Source organism: Ranitomeya imitator, chromosome 3, assembly GCF_032444005.1.
Source record: "Ranitomeya imitator isolate aRanImi1 chromosome 3, aRanImi1.pri, whole genome shotgun sequence".
In the NCBI taxonomy this organism is placed as follows: domain Eukaryota; kingdom Metazoa; phylum Chordata; class Amphibia; order Anura; family Dendrobatidae; genus Ranitomeya; species Ranitomeya imitator.
Genome location: NC_091284.1, coordinates 654,999,800 through 655,022,716, shown reverse-complemented (window position 1 = coordinate 655,022,716; position 22,917 = coordinate 654,999,800). Strand labels below are relative to the sequence as shown.

The 22,917-nt window shown below is 41.4% G+C and overlaps 1 protein-coding gene across 9 annotated transcripts in view; it reads left to right on the top strand.

Annotated features, from left to right (window-relative positions):
- The window catches only part of ENOX1 (ecto-NOX disulfide-thiol exchanger 1), a 977,400-nt gene that overhangs the window by 762,739 nt on the left and 191,744 nt on the right, over window positions 1-22,917 (top strand). For all 9 annotated transcript variants that reach the window (XM_069758240.1, XM_069758244.1, XM_069758249.1 and 6 more), the window contains 2 exons: window positions 1,767-1,873; window positions 8,818-8,935. In XM_069758240.1, coding sequence (XP_069614341.1) covers window positions 1,767-1,873; window positions 8,818-8,935 — 225 coding nt within the window. The remainder of the gene's footprint in view (window positions 1-1,766; window positions 1,874-8,817; window positions 8,936-22,917) is intronic.

Below are 22,917 nucleotides of genomic sequence, written 5' to 3'. Positions count from 1 at the left end.
AGGAAATTCAATATAGCTTGGTATAGGCATTGTAGTCTTGCTCAAAAATATTGCTTAATAAACACTTACACAGCCCCATATGGCCTATTAGATAATGTATGAAACATGATCAAGGCACAATAGTAAGTACAGGTATATGTTCCTAACTAGGATATATATACGGTAACTACCTCGAGTAATAAGGCCAAGGGGGCGAAAAATTCCTGGTGGGACGTGTGCTCACCACAACACGCGTTTCGGCAAAGTCTTTGTCAGGGGGCCAGGAACCAGGAATGTCTCCAAGGAAATAGAACAGGTGTCAATCTTTAAATTACGGTAGTTTTTCTCTGTTTGTTTCACTCCTGGTTTTGGTATACAAATGCTGATAAAAATCACTGATCTCTAAATGAGCCCTACGAACTCTGATTGTGTCACAGCTGATCCACCCAGTAAACGAAGTGATGCATCATTGGTTTCAGGGTCTCTTTTCCTACATTATGATGTTCTCAGATGATGTAGAGAAAACCTGCTAACTGATTCCCTTTAACCATAGTTATTATGGCAATTTACCAACTTGAGGAAGATGCACCAAATATTCCCCCTCTCTTTTGTTTTGATTTCATTGCATACTTCATCACCTTTACAAGATCAAGGTTATTCAGTTCTGTTGAGAAGTAGATTTTATTGGAGCGTACCGAGTGTTGCTTGCTGCCAAGGTGTTGTACGCAGAACACCAGGCACCTAGATGAATATATACCAATCTGACTTCACCTAACAGTCCTGTCTCTGTTCTTACTCCACTACATCCATAATTGTCAAACTCCTTTCTCAAGGTGTTTTCCACAGTGTTTCACAATCACACAAATGAGCCCAATTTGATAGAAGGCCGACGAACGCAGAGAACTCGAAGCAACAAATTGATGACGTACAAATTTGGCGCAGGGTAGGCCGTTAAGCCACAAAAGCGGACAATGCTTTGAGATTTTGATATTATCAGCTGGGTAGTCTACCTATTACCTAAGCTATGTCAGAAATCATCGATTATATTCTCAGCTTTTTTACTATACTTAAGATTAAACTTGAATGGAAGGTATATGCACATATTTAGGTTTGTTTTATGATGATACTTATCCATCTTATTTTATTCTTGCAGGCATTTTTTATACTGTGTAAACAAAAAGCTGTAGGTTCAGGATGAGCGAGGTTGAGATTGAGATCGGTCTATTACGGTACATTAGACATTAAAAAGTAGCACATTTGTAACTCTGAGCCTGGGTGATAAAAAGCTTTAAATAACTAGGATATCCTTAATTTTTAAGGCCGTTTTAAGCATTTTGTCAGGCAGAAATTTTGGCACTTACATTACATCAGACATTCAAAAAGTAGCACATTTCAGACACATTCTAGTTCAATGTCTGCAGAGAATTAATAAAGAATTTTCCTAATGAGGGCAAATGCTGTCAACGTTATAATATGGAAAGTACTGATTAAATGAATGTCACTACACTTGACTCTTATTAATTAATGAGACTTCCTTCTGTAACTAATCACTGTTTAGAAGACTTTGATGTGAAGTGTTTAAGTGTATGTAAATTAAAGTATTGGACGCTTGAGCGACACAGTATCAACAATAAGACCATGTAAGTACAAAAGACACATGGCTTGGGTGGCTATGGATGAAGTTTAGATGCTTGATCCGTAGGACCCGCATGCGTCTTTATTTTGCCTTCTATGGAATGACCACAACATAAATTGCTTGTCTTGTTTGACTTCCTTGTTCACTGAAGTTGAGCAGATTGTGGCCGTTTTCAACGCTTCCTCCAGACAAAAAGCATGGGACCATTTCTCCAAAGCCCAGCGCAAGAATATTGACATTTGGCGGAAGCACTGTGAGGTGGGTGTCTTTGTTTCCATTATATCCATCGCTTTCATCATTCACTAAGTGGACATTTCTGGGTTGAATGAGGAGTGTTTGGTTCAGTAGGAAATGAAGGTGGGTTTAAAGGAATTTAATGCTCTACACAATGTCATGACGTGAGATGTATTTTTTTCTGTTGGGTGACGACATGAAGACCCAGTAACTTAAGCTTCTGTGGAGTAACAGGTTTGTGAGACCACCATAAAGCCTTTTTACTGTATGCCTGAGACCGGATGCTTATGCAAAAGTCAAAAATGTTATGGTAAATTTCTGGATGATAACAGTACAAACATATGCAGATTCTTAAAGGTGCACTCTCGCCTTTTTTTATTACATTTTTTTAATTGAAATACGTGATTAATTTTCTTTTTTTACTATATAATATAAAAAAAAATATTAAGGGCCGAAGATGGTGTCGTTCAAACACTAAAATCATCAGAATGCAATTTGTACTTTGCTTATACTACCATTATTGAGAGGCATCGCATTACTATTAGCCCAGCCCTGTATTGTGATGTACTAAAGCTTCTAATTTGTTATTCTAAATTTTTCTCAAAATACTGTAATTTCTGAGCTTTTTTTTGTTATACTTTAACTGTACCTCGCCCCACACTCCATTGGTGAGTCTGCAACTTTTTATGCATGTTTGTTATGGTTATTACGTATCTTTTCTCTCTAGTGTTTCATCTGCATATGTCTGTGAATGCATGTGGTTTAATTAGCCGTCGCGTTAACAAATATGAGTGTATTTCGTTATACGCTTTACTTTTTACGGTCACCCAGTTTCCATTTCTTGTTCAGCAACTTCTTTAACTTTGAACCCGAATTTTAACAAGTAAGTACGTCTTTTCATTTTGTTTAATTATTTCACCTTTGTGATTTTTTTATTTTTTGTAACAGACCTAGAATTCAATTATTTCTCTTCTTGAAGGATTTACTATCTCCAGTATGTGCCTGCACTTGATCAGTGGGGTTCCTCCACAGCTCCTATTTAATTGTCACTGCACCATAACAGACCAGGCACTGTGCAGGGTACTTTTAGTTTTTCACATTGTTTAGGTTTGCAAAGGAACGCTTGAGCAGTGAAAGGTGACAAAAACTAATTGGTTTAAAATCTGCCCTTGTGGATTTTGTTGAAGATCCGCAGGTTTAATTTCAGATTTTAACATTGAAGTCAATAAGTGAGAATCCACAGCAAATCCATGCTCAATCCACAACACAATGTGAAGATGGGGAAGGGACAGAAGGTCAATTTCTGCACAGAAAATGCCTGCAGCAAGTGGATGGGATTTGTTAAAATTTCATCCACCTCTCTTGTACTGTATTCCATGTTGAAATCTCCTACTGCAGATTTGCTGTAATAAAAGAAAAAAGAAAAAAACGCAGTATTTCCATGACCGATGAATTCATCCCAATGGGACTGCTATGCAGTGTTCTGCGTGGCACTGTAAAAGTCAGAACAATGGACCCTCCATTCCCGTGATTGCTGTAAGATTTTGTCTTGAGGTCTACATTGATCTTAGTAGTATTCACTTGCCCCAGATAATCTTAAAAGGGGTGGCCAAAGGCAAATTAATTTTGCTACTATCTATTTAGTCCCATAATCTAATATACTTGCTGTAAAAATTCCTTACCATTCCTTAACTACACTGTATAACAAATCAAAAATATAGATGCGGCACTGGTATAAGCTGTAGAACAGCGGGTGCAAAGCCTCCCAGGCGAAACCAAACCTTGATACATAGTCAAAAAATGAAGGCAGCACTCCAGGGTCTAATTTCAATAGTGATTTATTGACCCATGGTCATGATGGTGACACATCTCCATCATGACCATGAGTCAATAATCCACTATTGAAATTAGACCTTGGAGTGTTGCCTTCATTTTTTTAATATATAGTGTATAACTGTTAAGTTTTTTTTTTCTATTTGTCTGATGATGATTTGTTTTGGCATCCCAGTACATGCAGGAATACTCAAGCAAATTGTCAATGGGGGGCAGAGGCTGAATTCACTGTCACTACACCTGCCCCCTCCCTGAAAATAAGCGTCATCAGTGACGTTGGTTTCAGGGGCTGTGCTGTCTCGCCTGTGCACATCGCTGTCCCTACTTTGTCCTTGCGCTGTCTCCCCTGTGCATAACTTCCGCTCTGCTGTCGGCTTAGGAATAGTAGTAAGCCTGCAACAGCATGGTGTCGCTGTACCTGGCAGAGGCCAGTGATATCGTCGGAGGAGGCGGCACTAGTCTCCTGCACCGCCGGATATAGTGACACCGCTCTACTGCCAGCTTTCTATTCATAAGTCAACAACAGAGCGGATGCTGTGCACAGGGGAGACAGCGTTAGGGACAGCACAACCCCTTAAACTAGCATCACCGATGACGCTTCGTTTCAGGGAGGGGATGGGGCTGCAGCTTCTGCCCCCCCTGATGATGCTTCGAGTATCCCAGCATGCACTGGTCATACGCAAATGAATAGACATCAGACAGGAAATAGAAAGAGAGTACAGTAGCTGTTATACAGTGTAGTTAGGGAACAGTTGGGGTTTTTTAAGGTAAGTATATTAGAAACTAGCTTTTATTGTGGGACCAAATCAGGAGTTAGGAGCAAAATTACTATCTTTGGACCACTCCTTTAATATATAATGAAATTACTTGGAGATTTATCAAGAGCAACACAAGAACAAATTGTCTTTCATGACTTGCGCCATATTTATTGGGGGTTTTAGACACATTTTGACCTTTTGTCTAACAAAGGCTGCCTAGAGGAAAGGGTGAGTGGCCTAATATTTGATCTCAATTGTCAACTAATAGATGGCATAAACTTAGACTAAGTAGTCTTGGAGCATAATATGGCTGTAGCTATACTTTCATGTTAGAATCCGCAAGTGTGGATAGGGCTTAGCCCAGTCGGGGCCTGCTGAAAGCCCCTGCGACTGCCATCTTGCAGCCACTGTAGTGTTATAATGTATTGCAGTATATAGATAATATATCCTATGGAAACTGAAAAAGAAAGTAAAAAAAATGTTTTTAAAAATATAAAATGAACATTTGAATCACCTGTGTAAAGGCTGTGTCTGACCATATAGGATCAAGGTCTGATCTTACCACAGCTCCTGGGCAGGGGAGGAAGCAAAAGAGAATACAGACATTACAGCTTGTGAAGTAAAACATTTCCTGCCTGTTTTAACACTTGTTTTACCTCACGGAAAGAATCAGCTGTGATCCCGTGCTATAATGTCTGTATACTCTCTTTTGCTTCCTCCCCGGCCCAGGAGTTGTAGTGTATCTGATATCGACGATGTTCCTTCATGGTCGGACACAGCCATTAAACAGCAGGGGCACATACATATATAAGATTATCTTGGCACAGGAACATTTTTTCTTTAACACATTTAATTGTGGAACTTATTTTAATTCTAAGATCTATTAATTAAAATGTACTTTATTCGTGGGACAACCCCTTTTAAATAATAAAAAAAATGCAAATTTAACATCATAATCGTATTGACCTGGAAAATAATTTTTTCAAGTTATGTTTACCATTTAATGAATGGCATGAGAACAAAATGCCATAAACATTGTGGAATTACATTTTTTTTTTCACCATTTCATGCCACTTATAACTTTTTTTTTTTTCCTATTCATCAGAACATGATATGCTAAATTGAATGGCGTCGCTCAAAATACAACTTGTCCCACTTAAAAACAAGCCCTCAAATCTCTGTGCTGACAGAAAAATTAAAAAGTTATGTCTCTTGGAATAAGGCAGGGGGAAAACATAAAAAGCTGCCCTGGGAGTGATCGGGATAAAATAATCCAGATTTCTCATAGCGGTTCATGCTCTAGCATTGCACCATCTTAAAGTTAGACAATATTTATATTCATGTCTACACACAAAGAGCTCTAGAATGGGTCCAATGTATTTCCCTTTAGCCATTTAATCTATAAGATGTTTCTTCTTTTTTGTTTTTTGTCTTCTTTTTGGTGGGGGAGAAGAGAACTGTAAAAGTTTTCTCATATATCACATTGAGAAGCCCTCAGACATGACTTTCTGAATGATCAATTATACATTGAATGCTTAAGGACATCAACATGAGACAGTAATTCAAATAAAAAATATATAAATTGCCTAAAGTCATGGTTTTTTTTGCATTTCCCGTTGAAGTGGTAAGAAACTGACTTTTTTTTATTGACCGTATTGTCAAACCGAGATAAAGAAAATATGTGTCTGAAATCACAATGGTATTTTTATCTTTCTGATTCCGGCTTTGCATACAACCTTCTATTCAGTTATCAATTATTAAACCTCAATTTTCTTTTGAAGGGAATTCAGCAAATAAGACGAGCTGATATTTCAGGAAAATTCCATTTGCTACATTTATTTTCGGAAGACTAGGGCTTGAGGCCGCTGTGCCTCACGATGCCATTTAATAGGCCCTTGAACATTCATTAGAGCCTTCTCTTGCAGTGTTCACTGAATAACAGGAATACGTCCTGTGGGAGCACCCTGTGCATTTTTCATGGGAATTGCTGTGACATTTGTCACATAATGAAAGCTATATGTGGAGCGTATTGTGTATTCTCCTCACGTGACTTAAGAGATGCCAAACTGCAAGTCTCTCTGGGGAATGAACCCTTTGTCAGTAGAAAAATTAGATGTCAGCAAGGTGAAAAGCTGCATGCTGCATTCCTACATTAAACCTGGCAGCATTATTAGGAGCAAATGAGATGGAATCAGCTTCCTCCACATCTCCTAAAGAGAAGCCACTGCATTACGTCTGTCCTGTTGCTTTACTTTATGGACAGCGTTCCTCACAGTCCACTTCATGTGTCTTCTTGCATCTTTAAAAGGCAGAGATACTTCTCTGAAAAGCTAAGGCAATTCATTAAAGGTTCATGTGAACCATTTTTTCACATTGAAAGAATAGCGGCTTTTTGAAGGGTGTTAACGGTTTTCATTTCAGATACAAGGGGTTTTTTTTTTAGATCGTAAGGCTGTGTGCACACATTGCAGATTTTTCGTGTTTTTTTCGCTATTAAAATGCGAAAAAAAGCATACATTATGCATCCCATCATTTAGAATGCATTCCGCAATTTTTATGCACATGATGCGTTTTTTTCCGCGAAAAAAACGCACCATGTTCATTAATTTTGCGGATTTTTTGTGGATTTCCCACTATATTATTGCATTGGGAACCTCTGGAAAAATCCGCAAAAAAAAAAAACCGCACTAAAAACGCATGCAGATTTCTTGCAGAAAATATCCTGTTTTGCTCAGGAAATTTCTGCAAGAAATCCTGAACGTGTGCACATAGCCTAATTGACACAGATTATTCCTAGACAGTCATTAGACATCACAATATTTACTTCATTTTATACAGGTTAATAAGTGAATTAAAAGGGGTTGTTTAAAGGGAATCTGTCAGTAAGATCAGCCCTCCTAAGTCGTCTATATGGCCATTAAGGTCATAGAAAGCTGAATAAAATGATACCCTTAATATCTACTACCTGATGTTTTACTCCAAAGAAATCCATGTTTTTCTTAATATGTAAATCAGCCTGTAAGATCAGTGGGCCAGACACTGATGTGCATCTGCCTCCAGAGATGATTTTAAATGAAAGTGGGTGTTACCAGTGTGAGACATGGAATGACTGACAGTCTGCTCTCCTGATCTACACTGTTGACATTCCTTCAATGGAACAATGTGGATTTATCTGGAATAAGACATCAGATCGCTGATATCAAGGTGTCATTTTATTCCGCTTCCTATGACCTACATGCCCATATAGAAGGCTTAGGGGGGTTTATCCTACCGAAAAATTCCCTTTAAAGTATAGAAAAAATTTTTTTTTCGTTTTTGTCTTGAAATGGAGTCATTTAGAGAAGGGAAGTTGCAGTTATATCTTCCAACAGGGATCAAACATTTCATGTTTATTAATAGTTACCAGTTTGGGAGAGAGGATTTTTGGTAAAGCCCCTACTTTAAGGCTATGTGCACATGTTGCGGATTTTTCACATTTTTTTTGGCGGTTTACCACTTCAAAAACGCTTACATAAGTATCCTATCATTTTTAATGCATTCTCCAATTTTTGTGCACATGTTGCGTTTTTTTCCGCAATAAAAACGCATCACGGAAAAAAACCGCAGCATGTTCATTAGTTTTGCGGATTTTTCGCGGATTTCCCACTATATTATTGCATTGGGAAGCTCTGGAAATAAACGCATGCAGATTTCCTGCGAAAATAGTCCAAATTTGCTCAGGATAATTCTTCCCACTTTCCTGAACGTGTGCACATAGCCTCACATTAGAACTTTTCCGGTTCTCTTTTTGCCAATGAAGGGTATGTGCACACGTTCAGGAATTTTCGAGTTTTTTTCGCGATAAAAACGCATACGTATGCATCCTATCATTTAGAATGCATTCCGCAATTTTTGTGCACATGATGCGTTTTTTTTCCACGAAAAAAACGCATCACGGTAAAAAAAAAAGCATCATGTTCATTAATTTTGCGGATTTTTTGCGTTTTTCCCGCTATTTAATGCATTGCGAAAAAAGCGTAGAAACCGCGAAAAAAACGGGGGAAAAAATGTCCGTTTTATGTCTGGAAATTTCTGCAAGAAATCCTGACGTGTTCACATAGCCGAACTATGGAAGTGCACAGGCCTATTGTTCCTTTTTTTTTTCCATAAGCCTTGTTGTCTTGCTAATCAGCTCTTTTCCAGCCCATTAGTGGTGGCAGTTCTTTGCAATGCTCATAGATGAGTAGATATAATAGGAGAAATAAGCTAAACAAAACTTCCTGGATGAGCCGTCACAATACTTCTGACCATGAATCGCTGATAAAGGCATGACTTCTATGACACTTCTGTATAAGTTTGATTGTATTATTTGCGCCTGTATTTTATCTTTCTTTACAGGAACTACGAGATGCACAAAGTGAGCAACTAATGGGGATTCGACGAGAAGAGGAAATGGAAATGTCTGATGATGACAGCTGTGATGTTCCCAGCAAGAAAGCCAGAGTGGAAGATTCAGGTGAGGAGAATTACAAGTTGCATACAAACTCTCATTTTTGATTTTTTTTTTTAAAGCACACTTCAAGCCTAAAATGAATATTTTAAGTTCTTTCAAAATCCGTATGTATAATGTTTACCTCTATAAATCTGCACTTTCTGTAAAAGTTTGTCATGTTTGTTATATCTGTGTCCTCTCTGCCTAAGGCTATGTGGATTTTGCTGTGGATCCGCAGCGGATTTGGCGCTGCAGCTGTCTTCCATGCGTTGTACAGTACCATGTAAATGTATGGAAAACAAAATCCGCAGTGCACATGCTGTGGAAAAAAATCCGCAATGCCGTTTACCTGCAGATTTTGCAAAAACAGTGCGGGAAAAATCCGCACACCAATCCGCAATGTGTGCACATAGCCTAAAAGCTTGTGTTATGACATGAGCATGTTGATTAGTCTGTCCTTCCTCCCCATGTCCTTCTCTGGCCATATGACCCCCCTCCCATATCACGCCTTCCAATTGCTATTGGGTACATTGTTTAGTAAAATTGAGGAGGAGTGTCCATGCAAGGCGCTACCTGGATATTTCCCCCTATATACCTAATCTCATACATTTCTTGCAAATCCATGGTAGACATAAGTCCAACCAATGGAACCTTCATGATTATAGTAGACGTGTGTCCAAGCAATGGAACCTGCACCTATCTTGGGCTTGTGTACCTAACTGTTGATTACTGCTGTTAATGGAGAGGCGTTCATAGTTTCCATTCATTTCTATGAGAAGTCGGACCAATTTGCTCCTAAAAGAGCACAACAGGGCCCCATTCTCAAGATACATACTGGTCCCATTGGTGGGTTCGCCATACACGTTAAGCTCCTTTAAAATACAAACCTAAAATAAAGAATATATATATTTATTACAGCTAGACGAATCTTTTCTGGTATATGGGCATTCCCGTGTCGTACATTTTTGCCATATCCACACTCCATACCATAAGTGTATGATAGACAAGGGCCCACTAATGTGACTCGCATCGATGTTGAGAACAAGGCCCCGTCATGCACATGCATCCGTATAGAACGTCCAACCACCTCCAATTACAGCAGCAACCTCGGTCTTGACAGAAGTGGGTCTAAATGGCGGGACCAACATCCGTCATATATTGATGGCACGCCCTAGGGATATGCCATAAATCTATGAGATGGAAATACCCATGTAATGTCACAGTTGAAGGATAGGCTATTTATTATTCTATTGGGCTGGGCATTTGTTCTCAGAAATAAATCTAGTTATCCTGGACTCGAGCTAATAATAAATACTACATTACTTTATAGTACTAAAAGGCATCTAATTTCCGGAAAGTATCATTGACTTGGTATATAAAGTTGTAGAGATTAAAGCTGTTTAATTTCCCTTTTTTAAATTTGTCCTTTTCTGCTGCCTGATCAAATATCGTAACTTAATGAAAGGAGATGATTATAACGGTGACGCTGATACATTACTCGCCCTTGTAAGGCCTTTGTATTTGATTATTTGATGTAACTTACTGTGGTATTAATATGGCCCTGCAATACCTCACCGGCACGTTCCAGTTTCACAATGGCTTTAGATGAACTGTATGCAGTCATCTAATTACTTTTCATAGTGCAGATAATATGTGGTAAGGCAGCATATATATAATACACTGAGCTCATTTCACATATTACTAAAATTACTCTTGCAATGAGGCAGTTGAGAAGGATAGCAGTGAAAGTCTGATCATTCCCATTACATTGAGGTTGGGAGGTAGCCGGATCCAGTGTTGTAATTCTGCAGCTCCAATGCTATTATATAGATTACATTTTGTTATGTTTTCAGACTGATAAGGTTTTATGTAGGATCATTACATAGGAGGATTGATGTAATCCCTTTTGCTTAACAGGCTTTTAGGACACAGAAGCAATTTTTAATGCAATAAGAGACAAAGTTGCTATGGAAAATGCTCCGGCAACGTAACATCTTCACAGAGCCAGGCAGCCACTTGTGACAGCAATCTAAATTTACATTTATTTTACTGTCACTTTATCGACGCTCCCAGTATTTCATTTTGACACGCTGTTAAAATATACTTTTTGGCTGTCCTAGAGTAAAATTAACAATGAAGTGTTTTTAGATAATGCCATTGTATTGACACAATGGTGCACATTGAAAATGCACAGATAAACCAGATAACCATGTACAGCGAAGGCAATTGTCCGGATGTGTGACAGAGGCTGAACAATTGCGGTGTGACAAATACTGTGTACATATACAGTACAGACCAAAGGTTTGGACACACCTTCTCATTTAAAGATTTTTCTGTATTTTCATAACTATGAAAATTGTAAATTCACACTGAAGGCATCAAAACTATGAATGTATGAGGGTGCCGCACTGTGGAGAGCTTTGTGGTTGAGAACAAATACTTTGAATTATATCCTGTAATGAATTGGCAGCCATTGTAACAACTGGCGAAGAGCGGACGCGTCTTAGTGACGAATAGCTAGTTGGACAACACTGGCTGCTGCATTAAGGATAGACTGGAGAGGGGAAAGTTGAGTAAGGGAGGAGGCCAATTAATAGAACGTTACAGTAGTCCGGGCGGGAGTGGATCAAGGCGACAGTGAGGGTTTTTGTTGTTTCCATGGTGAGAAAGGGACGGATTCTTGAGATGTTCTTTAGGTGCAAGCGGCACGAGCAGGCAACAGATTGTATATGGGAGGTGAAGAAGAGATCTGAGTCAAACATAACACCCAGACAGCGTGTCTGCTGCCGGGGTGTTATTATGGTGCCACCCACGGAGAGGGAAATGTCAGATTTAGGGAGGTTAGTAGATGGCGGGAGCATAAGTTGTTCAGTTTTGGAGAGGTTGAGTTTCAGATAGAGAGTGGACATGATGTTGGAGACTTCAGACAGACAGTCAGTGGCGTTCTGTAGTATCACACTAAGCAAACTAACAATTACAGACTGGCACAGAGGGGTTAGGACCCTGCCCTTTTGTGCTTACATCCTACAGGATGGTGGGGAAGAAGACAGTAGATTGGGGGTTGCAGCAGCTCCGATGTTGGTGAGGCGGTAGCTCTGTTAGTGGTGAGGAGGCAGCGGGGTCAGTGCAGGCTGTAAGTTTTCCTGAAGAGGTGGGTTTTCAGGTTCCGTCTGAAGGATCTGAATCTGGTTGATAGTCGGACGTGTTGGAGCAAAGAATTCCAGAGGATGGAGGATATTCGGGAGAAGTCTTGGAGGCGGTTGGGTGAAGAGTGAATAAGTATGGTGGAGAGAAGTTGTTCTTGGGAGGACGGGAGATAAACGTGAGGGTAGATATCGGGAGATTAGTTCAGAGACGTATGGAGGACATAGGTTATAGATGGCCTTGTAGGTCAGTATTAGTAATTTGAACTGGATACGCTGAGGGAATGTTAGCCAGTGAAGAGATTTGCAGAGGGGAGGAGTAGCGAGTAGAAAAATGAATTAGTCGGACAGGAGAGATAAGGATGGACTGGAGAGGTGCGAGAGTCTTAGCAGGGCGGCCACAGAAAAGGATGTTGCAGTAGTTGAGGCGGGAGATGATGAGGGCATATGCACAAACATTTTAGTAGATTGATGGTTGAGGAAAGGACGGATTCTGGAGATATTTTTGAGCTGTAGGCGACAGGAGGTGGAAAGGGCTTGGATGTGCCGCGCGGTTTGAAAGACAGGGCAGAGTTAAGGGTTACTCCGAAGCAGTAGACTTTTGGGAAGGGGGAATGCGTGATGTCGTTACTTGCGATAGATGGGTCGGGTAAGGAAGATCTAGGAGATGGAGGAAAGATGATGAGAATCTTTTACAGCTAAGAAACAGGTGAATTCAGTATATATCAATGGATTACAAAGTAGTACTCCAAAAGACTAAGGTTTTTTACCGCAATGCGTTTTTTTCGCGGAAAAAAAACGCATCATGTGCACAGAAATTTCGGAATGCATTCTAAATGATGGGATGCATAATGTATGCGTTTTTATAGCAAAAAAATGCAACGTGTGCACATAACCTAAAAGAAATATGCCACTCTGGCAGAAAATAAAGAGAAAATAACTGACCAGTTAACTCCTTAGATGCTGCAGTCTATCGGGATCTCTACATCAAATAGGTTAAACAAAGGGATTCTCATTACCATTTGCGCATCGGGGGTCAGTGGTTTATCTGCCATTTTTGTACAGCTATTACTGCACCTTTGCTTGGTATGCCAGTCATTGTTTTGCTAGTAGGCATCATACTCTGCACTGCAGGTCTTTGTAACAAAACCTGCTTCAAAATTCACAACAAGATATGCAGTGTCAATAAACCATAAGGGTATGTGCACACGATGCGGATTTTGTTGCGGATCCGCAGTTGTTTCCGCAGCTGCGGATCCGCAGCAGTTTCCCATGCGTTTACAGTTCAATGTAAACCTACGGGAAACAAAAAACGCTGTGCACATGCTGCGGAAAAAAAACACATGGAAACGCAGCGGTTTACATTCCACAGCATGTCACTTCTTTCTGCGGATTCCGCAGCGATTTTACAACTGCTCCAATAGAAATCCACAGTTGTAAAACCGCAGTGAAATCCGCAGAAAAACCGCGATAAATCCGCAGCGGTTTTACACTGCGGATTTATCAAATCTGCTGTGGAAAAATCCGCAATAGACCAGAATACGTGTGCACATAGCCTAAAGTGTAAAGTTGAGTATTGTAAAACTGCAAATAAATGTTGCAGTAAATTCTCTCACAGGGTAAATGTGCATATGATTTTACATTACTTTTACCTAATGCTCCTCAAAAAGTGAAATCCACAATATTAATTGACAAGCTGCAAATTAAAATCTGTACCACATGTCAATATCTGTGCTTAATTTGTCCACAACATGAAAATTCATGTTACCTCGACTTAAAAACAATAAATTACTTTCTTCTTATCTTGAGGACATGGATTTAAAAGTTAGTTATTTTCCCCTCTTCATTTGACATTCTGTGACCTAACTTGGGGTAAGACGTACATTTAAATGGAATATGTGATCAGAAAATTACCTCTTATTTAAATCAGGGGTTTGTTTCAATGTTTTAAGTTATATTTTTTTCCCACATGTCACAATCTTTATTAAAAATAATAGAAATCCTGCAATTCTCGCACTGGCCACAAAGGCATTTTTAGATGTTGGACTTTTTGTTCCAGGAAATCCAGACTACATCTTTTGTATTGAAGTGTCTAATGAGTGTATGCAGCAGTCATTGTGAAAGAATGAAGAGCAGGGTCTTCTGTGACATGACCCACTGTGATTGCTGTATCCGACATTATCCGTGGAGTATAAAGGTGTTGTATGTCATTATACTCCTGCCTCTGATGATAAGGAAACTGCTGTAAACTCTTTTACAATGTACAGGAAGTATGAATCTAAGGCTACTTTCCCAGGATGAGCTTTTTTACGCTGTAGAATTTGTGCGCCATTTCTGCACCTAAATGCTTAAATTAGGTTACTTGCGTTTTTTTCGTTGCTTCTTTTTAACATGCGTTTTTATTGCATTTTTTTACAATGCGGTTTTTCTCTCTCCTTATGTCATGCTTTAAACAAAGCTGCTTTGTTTTTGATTCTTCCTGGTATTTGGCTTTTACAAAACTTTATTGACATACTTAGATGCGGAATACAAGCATATTTGAAGCATTCCCACCTCGGGAATGACTGTAAAACACGTGCGTTTTTACCTATGAATTTTCCGCATCTAATGTAAGTCTATGGAGAAAATCCGCGTACCCACGAGAGAAGTTGACATACTGTGGATTTGAAAACACACCGCAGGTCAGTTTACGCTGAGTAAAAAAAAAAGTACAGAGGGCATCAGATTTCTGTAAATCCCATCCACTTTGCTGGAACTATAAAATGCTGCGTTTTTGATGCAGCAAGAATACACGGGGTCAAAAGATCGTGGGAACGTAGCCTTAAATATCCTCAGTAGACAGTGTGAAAATTCCAGCAGAATTACTAATTTTGTTGTTATTGGGATCTTTTTTTTTTATAAAGATTGTGAATAAAAAGAATTCCAAAATTTGAAAAATACAATAACAATAGTTCATTTTCTGACAATATAAACTTGCAATACAAACTTGCCAAGCAATAACAGTCGTTTAGCCTGAGGCCATTGCAGTGATGTGAAAGAGTGCATAAAGGTACAAGAGAATTTTCTTTTTGCTGACTGTCCTGTGATTTGTATTGCTCTATTATATTTTGTACGCCTTCAGGTGCTTTCTGGTGCTAAATTACGTGCACAACCCTGTTAGAGATAAGATGGAATTGTTGTTTCCTAGATGGAAATGTTTTCTTGAGGAACACAATTACCCCAGGGATCTGGATCACTCTGACTGTCAGTAATAGCCTGTAATACTATTGCATGCGCTTGTATCATCTTTTTTAATTATAAAGTCAACGCAATTCCTGATATAGATGGAATATGCGATACGAATCCCTTTTAAACTCGGGAGAAACCTCTGTATGACAATGTCACAGAAGGGGTCCAGCGCTGCTCAGTATAGCACTCATTTTATCTGTGGGTTATGTTGGAGATCTAGTGCAGATTTATTATTGTTTTTAATAATTATACATTTTTATTGGCCTACATTTAATAATAGATCCTCCATTAAGCTAATGTTCAGATATCGAGTAAAGTGACAGATGCCTTTGTGAGACTGCTAAGGGTTTATGAATCTTGAGCATACGTTTCAATCTAATTTTGATCCCACCCAAAATTAAAAAGTTCTCCCCCGGTTTCTTCTTTGACCTCTAATACACTGTTGTCCCTTTCCAATGGCTCATCTATTAAAGGGACTCTGTCACCTGAATTTGGAGGGAACAATCTTCAGCCATAGGGGCGGGGTTTTCGGGTGTTTGATTCACCCTTTCCTTACCCGCCGGCTGCATGCTGGCTGCAATATTGGATTGAAGTTCATTCTCTGTCCTCCGTAGTACATGCCTGCACAAGGCAATCTTGCCTTACGCAGGCGTGTACTATGGAGGACAGAGAATGAACTTCAATCCAATAATGCAGCCAGCGGGTAAGGAAAGGGTGAATCAAACACCCGATATCCCCGCCTCTATGGCTGAAGATTGTTCCCTCCAAATTCAGGTGACAGAGTCCCTTTAAGGATCCTACTGATCAACTTATTGATAGTTTGGCTCGTTCAGTCTTTGAGGCTTCAGGTTCAGCTCTCTCGCCCTCTTTTGCGGTGACGTGGGTAGCTAAGGCCATGATGTCCTGGTCAGAATTTTTGACCAAGGCTCTTCAGGAGAGGAATCTTCCAGTGGAGTTGACTGAGATATCAAATCAAATAGCTCTGGCTGGGAGCTATCTGATCAATGAGTCTTTAGACGCAGCAAAATGTGCGGCTTCAGCGGCAGCAAACGCTATTGCCATCAAAAGGGGTCTTTGGTTGAGAACATGGCGAGCAGATTCTACCTCTAAGAAATCTCTTACAACCCTTCCTTATCAGGGGGGGTTGATTATTTGGAGAAAAATTGGATCAGCTCATTTCTGATGCAACAGGAGGAAAAAGCAATTTTCTTCCACAGCAGAAGATTAAGCAGCCTTTTCGTCGTCCGTTCCAGGCTCGCTTTAAGCCCTTTCGCAATACCAGGTGGACCCCAACGTCAAATCCCGCTGCTCCGTGGCGACCCAATCAGGACAGAGATCATCAGATCTCATACAGGGCCAACCCGTTGGGAAGAATGCAATCTCAGGGGAGGGGAAGGGGATCTAGGTCCCATAGGTTTTTGGCTAAATGACTGGAGTTTGCCTCTGGTCCCCGCCTACTCTTTTTTCACCAGTCCTGGCTCACTGTGGTTCACGACAGATGGGTAAGAGAACTGGTATCTTCAGGATACAAGATAGTTTGTCAACCTTCCTCCGTGCCGGTTCATTCCTTCCCGCCTTCCCAGCTCAAAATCCCGGTTACAGGCCCTGTTCAATTCTATAGAGGCTCTTTGGCTCCGTGGGGTCATCATTCCAGTTCCAAAGGAAGAAAGATTTCAGGGGTTCTATCCCAACCTGTTCTTAGTTCCCAAAAAGGACGGATCGGTAAGGCCATTCTGGACCTGAAACGCTTAAACAGGTTTGTCAACATTCGTCGCTTTCGAATGGAGTCTCTTCGATTGGTCATTGCGTCAATGGAAAAATGAGAGTTCTTATCGTCAACAGATGATCAAGATGCATATCTGCACATTCCCATATTTCCTGCGCATCAAAGATTCCTACGTTTCGCCGTAGGCAATCTGCATTTTCACAGATTTTGCAGTTCACAGCCTTACCTTTCGGGCTAGCCACCCCCCCCCCCCCCCAAAAGTGTTCACAAAGGTCATGGCGGCTGTTGTTTCCATCCTGCATTCTCGGGGCATACTCATTTTACCTTACTTAAACGGTCTCCTCATCAAGGGACTGTCTTTTTGGGCCTGCGAGGAAAATGTCAGCATTACTCTAGACACTCTTTCTTTTCTAGGGTGGCTGGTAAACCGAGAAAAATCATCTCTCATACCATCCCGGAGAATTTCTTTTCTAGGGATGTTTTTCAACACCTTACAAGGCTTGACAATCCTACCTCGGGACAAGGTCCTGAAACTTCGGCAAGAGGTGAAGACCCTTCGCCGGCCAGTCTATCACACAATTCGGTTTTGCATGAGGGTCTTAGAGAGAATGGTGGCGACAATAGAAGCAGTGCCTTTTGTGCAGCACCATCTTCGCCCTCTCCAGCATACTCTGTTATCAGCGTGGGACAGGAATCCATTCTCTCTCAACCTCAGGTGCCCATCTATCTTTCCAGGTCAGACGGGATCTCTCATGGTGGTCAACGAGTCCATCTCTTCAACAGGGGAAACCTTTTCCCCCAGTCCATTGGCTGGTGGTCACGACAGACGCCAGCCTTCTAGGTTGGGGAGCAGTATTTTACCACCACACAGCCCAGGGACGCTGGTCCTCGCAGGAGTCAACCCTCCCGATCAATCTTTTGGAGATTCGGGCATTTCGGATGGCATTGCAGCATTTCCATCATCTCCTGGCAGGCCGCCCTGTCTGGACTCAATCGGAAAATGCTACAGCGGTGGCATACGTAAATCATCAAGGGGGTACCCGCAGCAGGGTGGCCATACACGAGGTAAAACAGGTCCTCTGCTAGGTCGAGAGGAATGATGATTTCGGCAGTCCACATCCCGGGCGAGAAAAACTCTGCTGCGGATTTTCTCAGTCGACAGGGTCTCTACATCCCGAAGTATTTCTGCAGATATGTCAACTCTGGGGGACCCCGGAAGTAGACCTAATGGCTTCCGGGAGGAATGCCAAAGTACCCAGGTTTGTCGCCCGATATCGAGATCCACATGCGATTACTGTGGATGCATTGGTTTTACCTTGGGGCCAGTTTCATCTCCCATATCTGTTTCCCCCTCTAGCACTGCTCCCGAAGGTAAACAGAAAGGTCAAGGCAGAAGGAGTTCCAGCTATCCTGGTCGCTCCATATTGGCCTCGTCGGTTATGGTACGCAGACCTAGTGCAGCTGCTCACCGGAGCTCCGTGGTGGCTTCCGGACCGCCCAGATCTACTTTCGCAGGGCCCGATCTACCACCAGAACTTAGGGGCCCTGTGTTTAACGGCCTGGCCATTGAATCTTGGATCCTAACACAGGCTGGGTTTTCCCAAGAGGCAGCCGCTACCGTGATTAGCGCCCGGAAATCCGTGTCTGCACATAGTTATCATCACACCTGGAAGGTTTTCCTTTCATGGTGCAGAGGGCGTGGGCTCCCTCCACTTTGTTTCCCCATCCCAAACATTCTTGCGTTTCTCCAGACCTGCCTGGATTCAGGGTTTGCACCGAGTACACTTAGAAGACAGATATCAGCCTTGTCGGTACTTTTTCAGCGCAGTATCGCTATTAATCTACAGGTAAAAACTTTCCTACAGGGAGTAGCTCATAAGGTTTCTCCTTACAGAACCCCCTGGATGCTTGGGACCTTAATCTGGTCTTGTGCCTTGCAGGAAGTTCCTTTCGAACCCCGTCAGGACGTCTCTTTAACTTAACTTGCCTTTCCTGGAAGGTTGTATTCTTGGTGACCGTTAATTCAATTAGACGGGTATCGGAGCTGGCTGCTCTATCCTGTCGGGCTCCTTTTCTGCGGTTCCATCAGGATAAAGTGGTGCTCAGACCAGCACCTTCCTTTGTACCAAAGGTGGTTTCTTCGTTCCACATTAACGAGGACATTGTCTTGCCTTGTTTCTTTCCGGCGCCAACGCACCATGTGGGAAAAGCTCTCCATACGTTAGACCTAGTGAGAGCACTGAGAAGGTACGTGTCTCGGACAGCACCTTTTTCGGCAGACGGATGTGCTGTTTGTCCTCCCTGAGGGTCGCAGGAAGGGTCTTGCGGCCTCGTGATCAACCTTGGCCAGGTGGATACGATCGGCTATTCAGGAGGCCTACCGCGTCAAGGGAGTAGACGTTCCGGCCGGAATCAAAGCGCATTCCACTTGGGCAGTGGGGGCTTCCTGGGTGCTTCGGCACCAGGCTTCAGCAGAACAGGTTTGCAAGGCCGCAACCTGGTCTAGTTTGCATACCTTTTCCAAACACTATAATGTCCATACTCAGACTTCTGCAGATGCAAGTCTGGGTAGAAGGATTCTTCAGGCAGCAGTAGCGCACTTATAGTCGGCAGATGCCTGGATGTTATACTGGTGAGTTAATTCCCCACCCAGGGACTGCTTTAGGACATCCCACAGTCCTGTGTCCCCCAATGAGGCGAAGGAGAAATAGGGATTTTTGTGTTATTCACCGTAAAATCCTTTTCTCTGAGACTCTCATTGGGGGACACAGCTCCCTCCCTGTTAGCCAGATGGCTCTTTTCTTTGTTTCATTTTTCTTCTGACTTGTTCAGTCAGTGGGGTTATTTCTAGACATGTTGTTTTCTGTATTAATGCTGATATGTTTCCTTTTCTCTCCTACTGCTTTTGCACCAAACTGGATTCGCCTGCGGCCGGTGTCAAGGTGTATACTGCGGAGGAGAAGCTAAACTTTTTTTATGTTTACTTAGTGTCAGCCTCCTGGCGGCAGTAGCATACACCCACAGTCCTTTGTTCCCCAATGAGCGTCTCGGAGAAAAGGATTTTACGGTGAGTAACACAAAAATCCCTATTTTTGCTTCCATTCTTTACATGTTATTTTTTGAGGCTTTTATGGCACCATTTTTATGGGAATCCCACAGATACACACAAAGAGCCATAGTGTACATGATTTATTAATGTTTTACTTCTAGGCCAAGGCTATATGGTCAATTTTTAGTGGAGTGAACCTGTAAAAATGCCAGAAACATCAACTACTGAAATATTTCAAAATAATTAAAGTATATACCTAAAAGCTAGACATTATTACATATAATACTAGTGATTCATTTTTCTGTTAGACATAAAATGAAATGCACTTGCACAATACAAAACGGACCACCAGCTCACTGTGCTGTCAAGTGACACAGCCCATTATACTCTATGCAGAGGGTAGTGGGGAGGAGGAGGAGAAGTGAAGAGCAGAGCGAGGAAACAAGCAGAGGCTGACACAGATTGTGCTGAGCTTTCTAGCCTCACATGAGGTTGATTCATATCCAGACAGGTAGACTTCTATGTAACGCCCTCCATGTTCATAGTTGTCTGTTTTCTTATTCCTAGAAAATTCTGCACCACATTACAAAATGCATTCCAAGCTCTTTCTTCTGTCTCATTCAGTGATTTGATAAAATGTGGGTCTCTCATAAGTGTTCTTATTTGAGGTCCATCAAATATTCCAGCCTTTTTCTTCTCTTCACTAAGACCAGGAAAAGTTGAACATATATAGTTAAAGCATTCCCCACTGTGATTGAGAGCTTTGACGAACTGCTTCATCAATCCAAGTTTTATGTGTAAGGGAGGAAAGACAATGTCCTTCCTATCCACTAGAGGATCATGGATGACATTCTTATCGCCAGATGCCAAACTCTATCGCTGAGGCCAATCAATTTTCAGCCAATGCTCTGCTGTAGCTCTACTGTCCCAGTAACACAGAAAACAAGGGTGTTATCATAACAAATGGGAATTATGCATGTTCAAAGAAAACAAAGATATTCTCACATTTTTTTGGAGACTAAATGAAAACTAAATTTACCTTCGTGAACCGTATAAACCGGCACTTTTCATACACTACTTATATTTATCATGGAATTCTTGGAAATGGGCTATATACCTGTAGCCCAAAAACGTGATGTGATGGAGAAATTATAAGATCAGATTTGAATTTAGCAGCCTCAAATTAGTCTAAAACTGTTCTTAAAGTCCATGCCAGAAATTTTTTTTTTTGTAGACCAGTGTAAAAATCTTATATTTATATAGCGTCAACATATTCTGCAGCACTTAACAGTTTGCACACATTATCATCACTGTCCCCATTGGGGCTCACAATCTAAATTCCCTATCAGTATGTCTTTGGAATGTGGGAGGAAACCGGAGAACCCGGAGGAATTCCACGCAAACACAGGGAGAACATGCAAACTCCTTGCAGATGTTGTCTTTGGTGGGACTCCATCGCTACAAGGTTGCAGTGCTAACCACTGAGCAACCGTGCTGCCCCTTTTAATTGAATAGTATCATTTAAAAGTACAACTTATACACAAAAATCAAACTCGCATACGTTTGTCCATAGGAAAAAAAATGTCTCTTAAAAGATTGCGAAGAAAAAAACAAATGTGTAAATACAAAAAAAATTCCTGATTCTTAAAGGGTTAGAGACTTTTACAAAAAACCCTGAAAACTACTTATCAATTATTTTTACAGATTAGATATGTTTATTTCTGCCAGGTTGGAGCTAACTTCAGTTTGGATTGACAGTGGCCTTTTAATTTATTACCGTATGTACTCGAGTATAAGCCGACACGAGTATAAGCCACAGCACCTACATTTACCACAAAAAAACGGGTAATAACTTATTGACTCGAGTTTAAGCCTCATATGCATTGTCCCCTCATCCCTATCCTGGTATGCATGGCCTCCTCATCCCTATCCTGGTATGCATGGCTCCTCATCCCTATGCTGATATGCATTGTCCCCTCATCCCAATCCTGGTATGCATGACTCCTCATCCCTTTCCTTGCGTGCATGGCTCCTCATCCCTATCCTTGCGTGTATGGCTCCTCATCCCTATCCTTGCATGTATGGCTCCTCATCCCTATTCTGATATCCATGGTTCCCATCCCTCTCCTTGTATGCATGGCTCCCATCCATATCTTTGTATGCATGGCTCCATTCCTATCCTTGTATGCATGGTTCCCTCCCTATCCTGGTATGTATGGCTCCATCCCTATCCAGGTATGCATGGTCCCATCCCTATCCTGGTATGCATAGCCCCCATCAAAAAACATTAAAAAAAAAACTATTTTACTTACCCTCCTGCGCTCCCTTGCAGCTTCTTGTTCTGGTGCCAGCAGCTGCTTTATGATTGTAAGCAGTGCATGGCAGGGACGTCATGCGCTTCTCACAATCAGAACACAGTTGCCGGAATACTCACCGCTCCCCACACAGGAACTATGTGTGTGGAGGGAAGTGAGTATTCATTGCTATTAAATAGCGCATACAGTGTCAGCCGCCGGGTGGTCACGTGTGCCCGCTACTTAAGAGATGAATATTCACGTCTTGCTGCGCCCATGGGAGTGGAGAGAAGTGAATCTTCATTTCTATTAGGTAGTGGGCACACGTGACCACCCGGCAGGAGCAGTTTGCTGTGGCTGACACTGTGCGCACTACTACAAAGGAATGAGTACTCATTGCCAGTGCAGTGAATACTAGTTTCTCTTTACCAGTGGACACAGGAGTTAGCCGCAGTGGTGAAACTGCTGTACTGCGTAATGACATTTTAGAATATCATTGCAGAATAGTATGTGGAACACCCGAAAGTTTATCGTCTATAAGGGTATGTGCAGATTTTGCTGCGGAT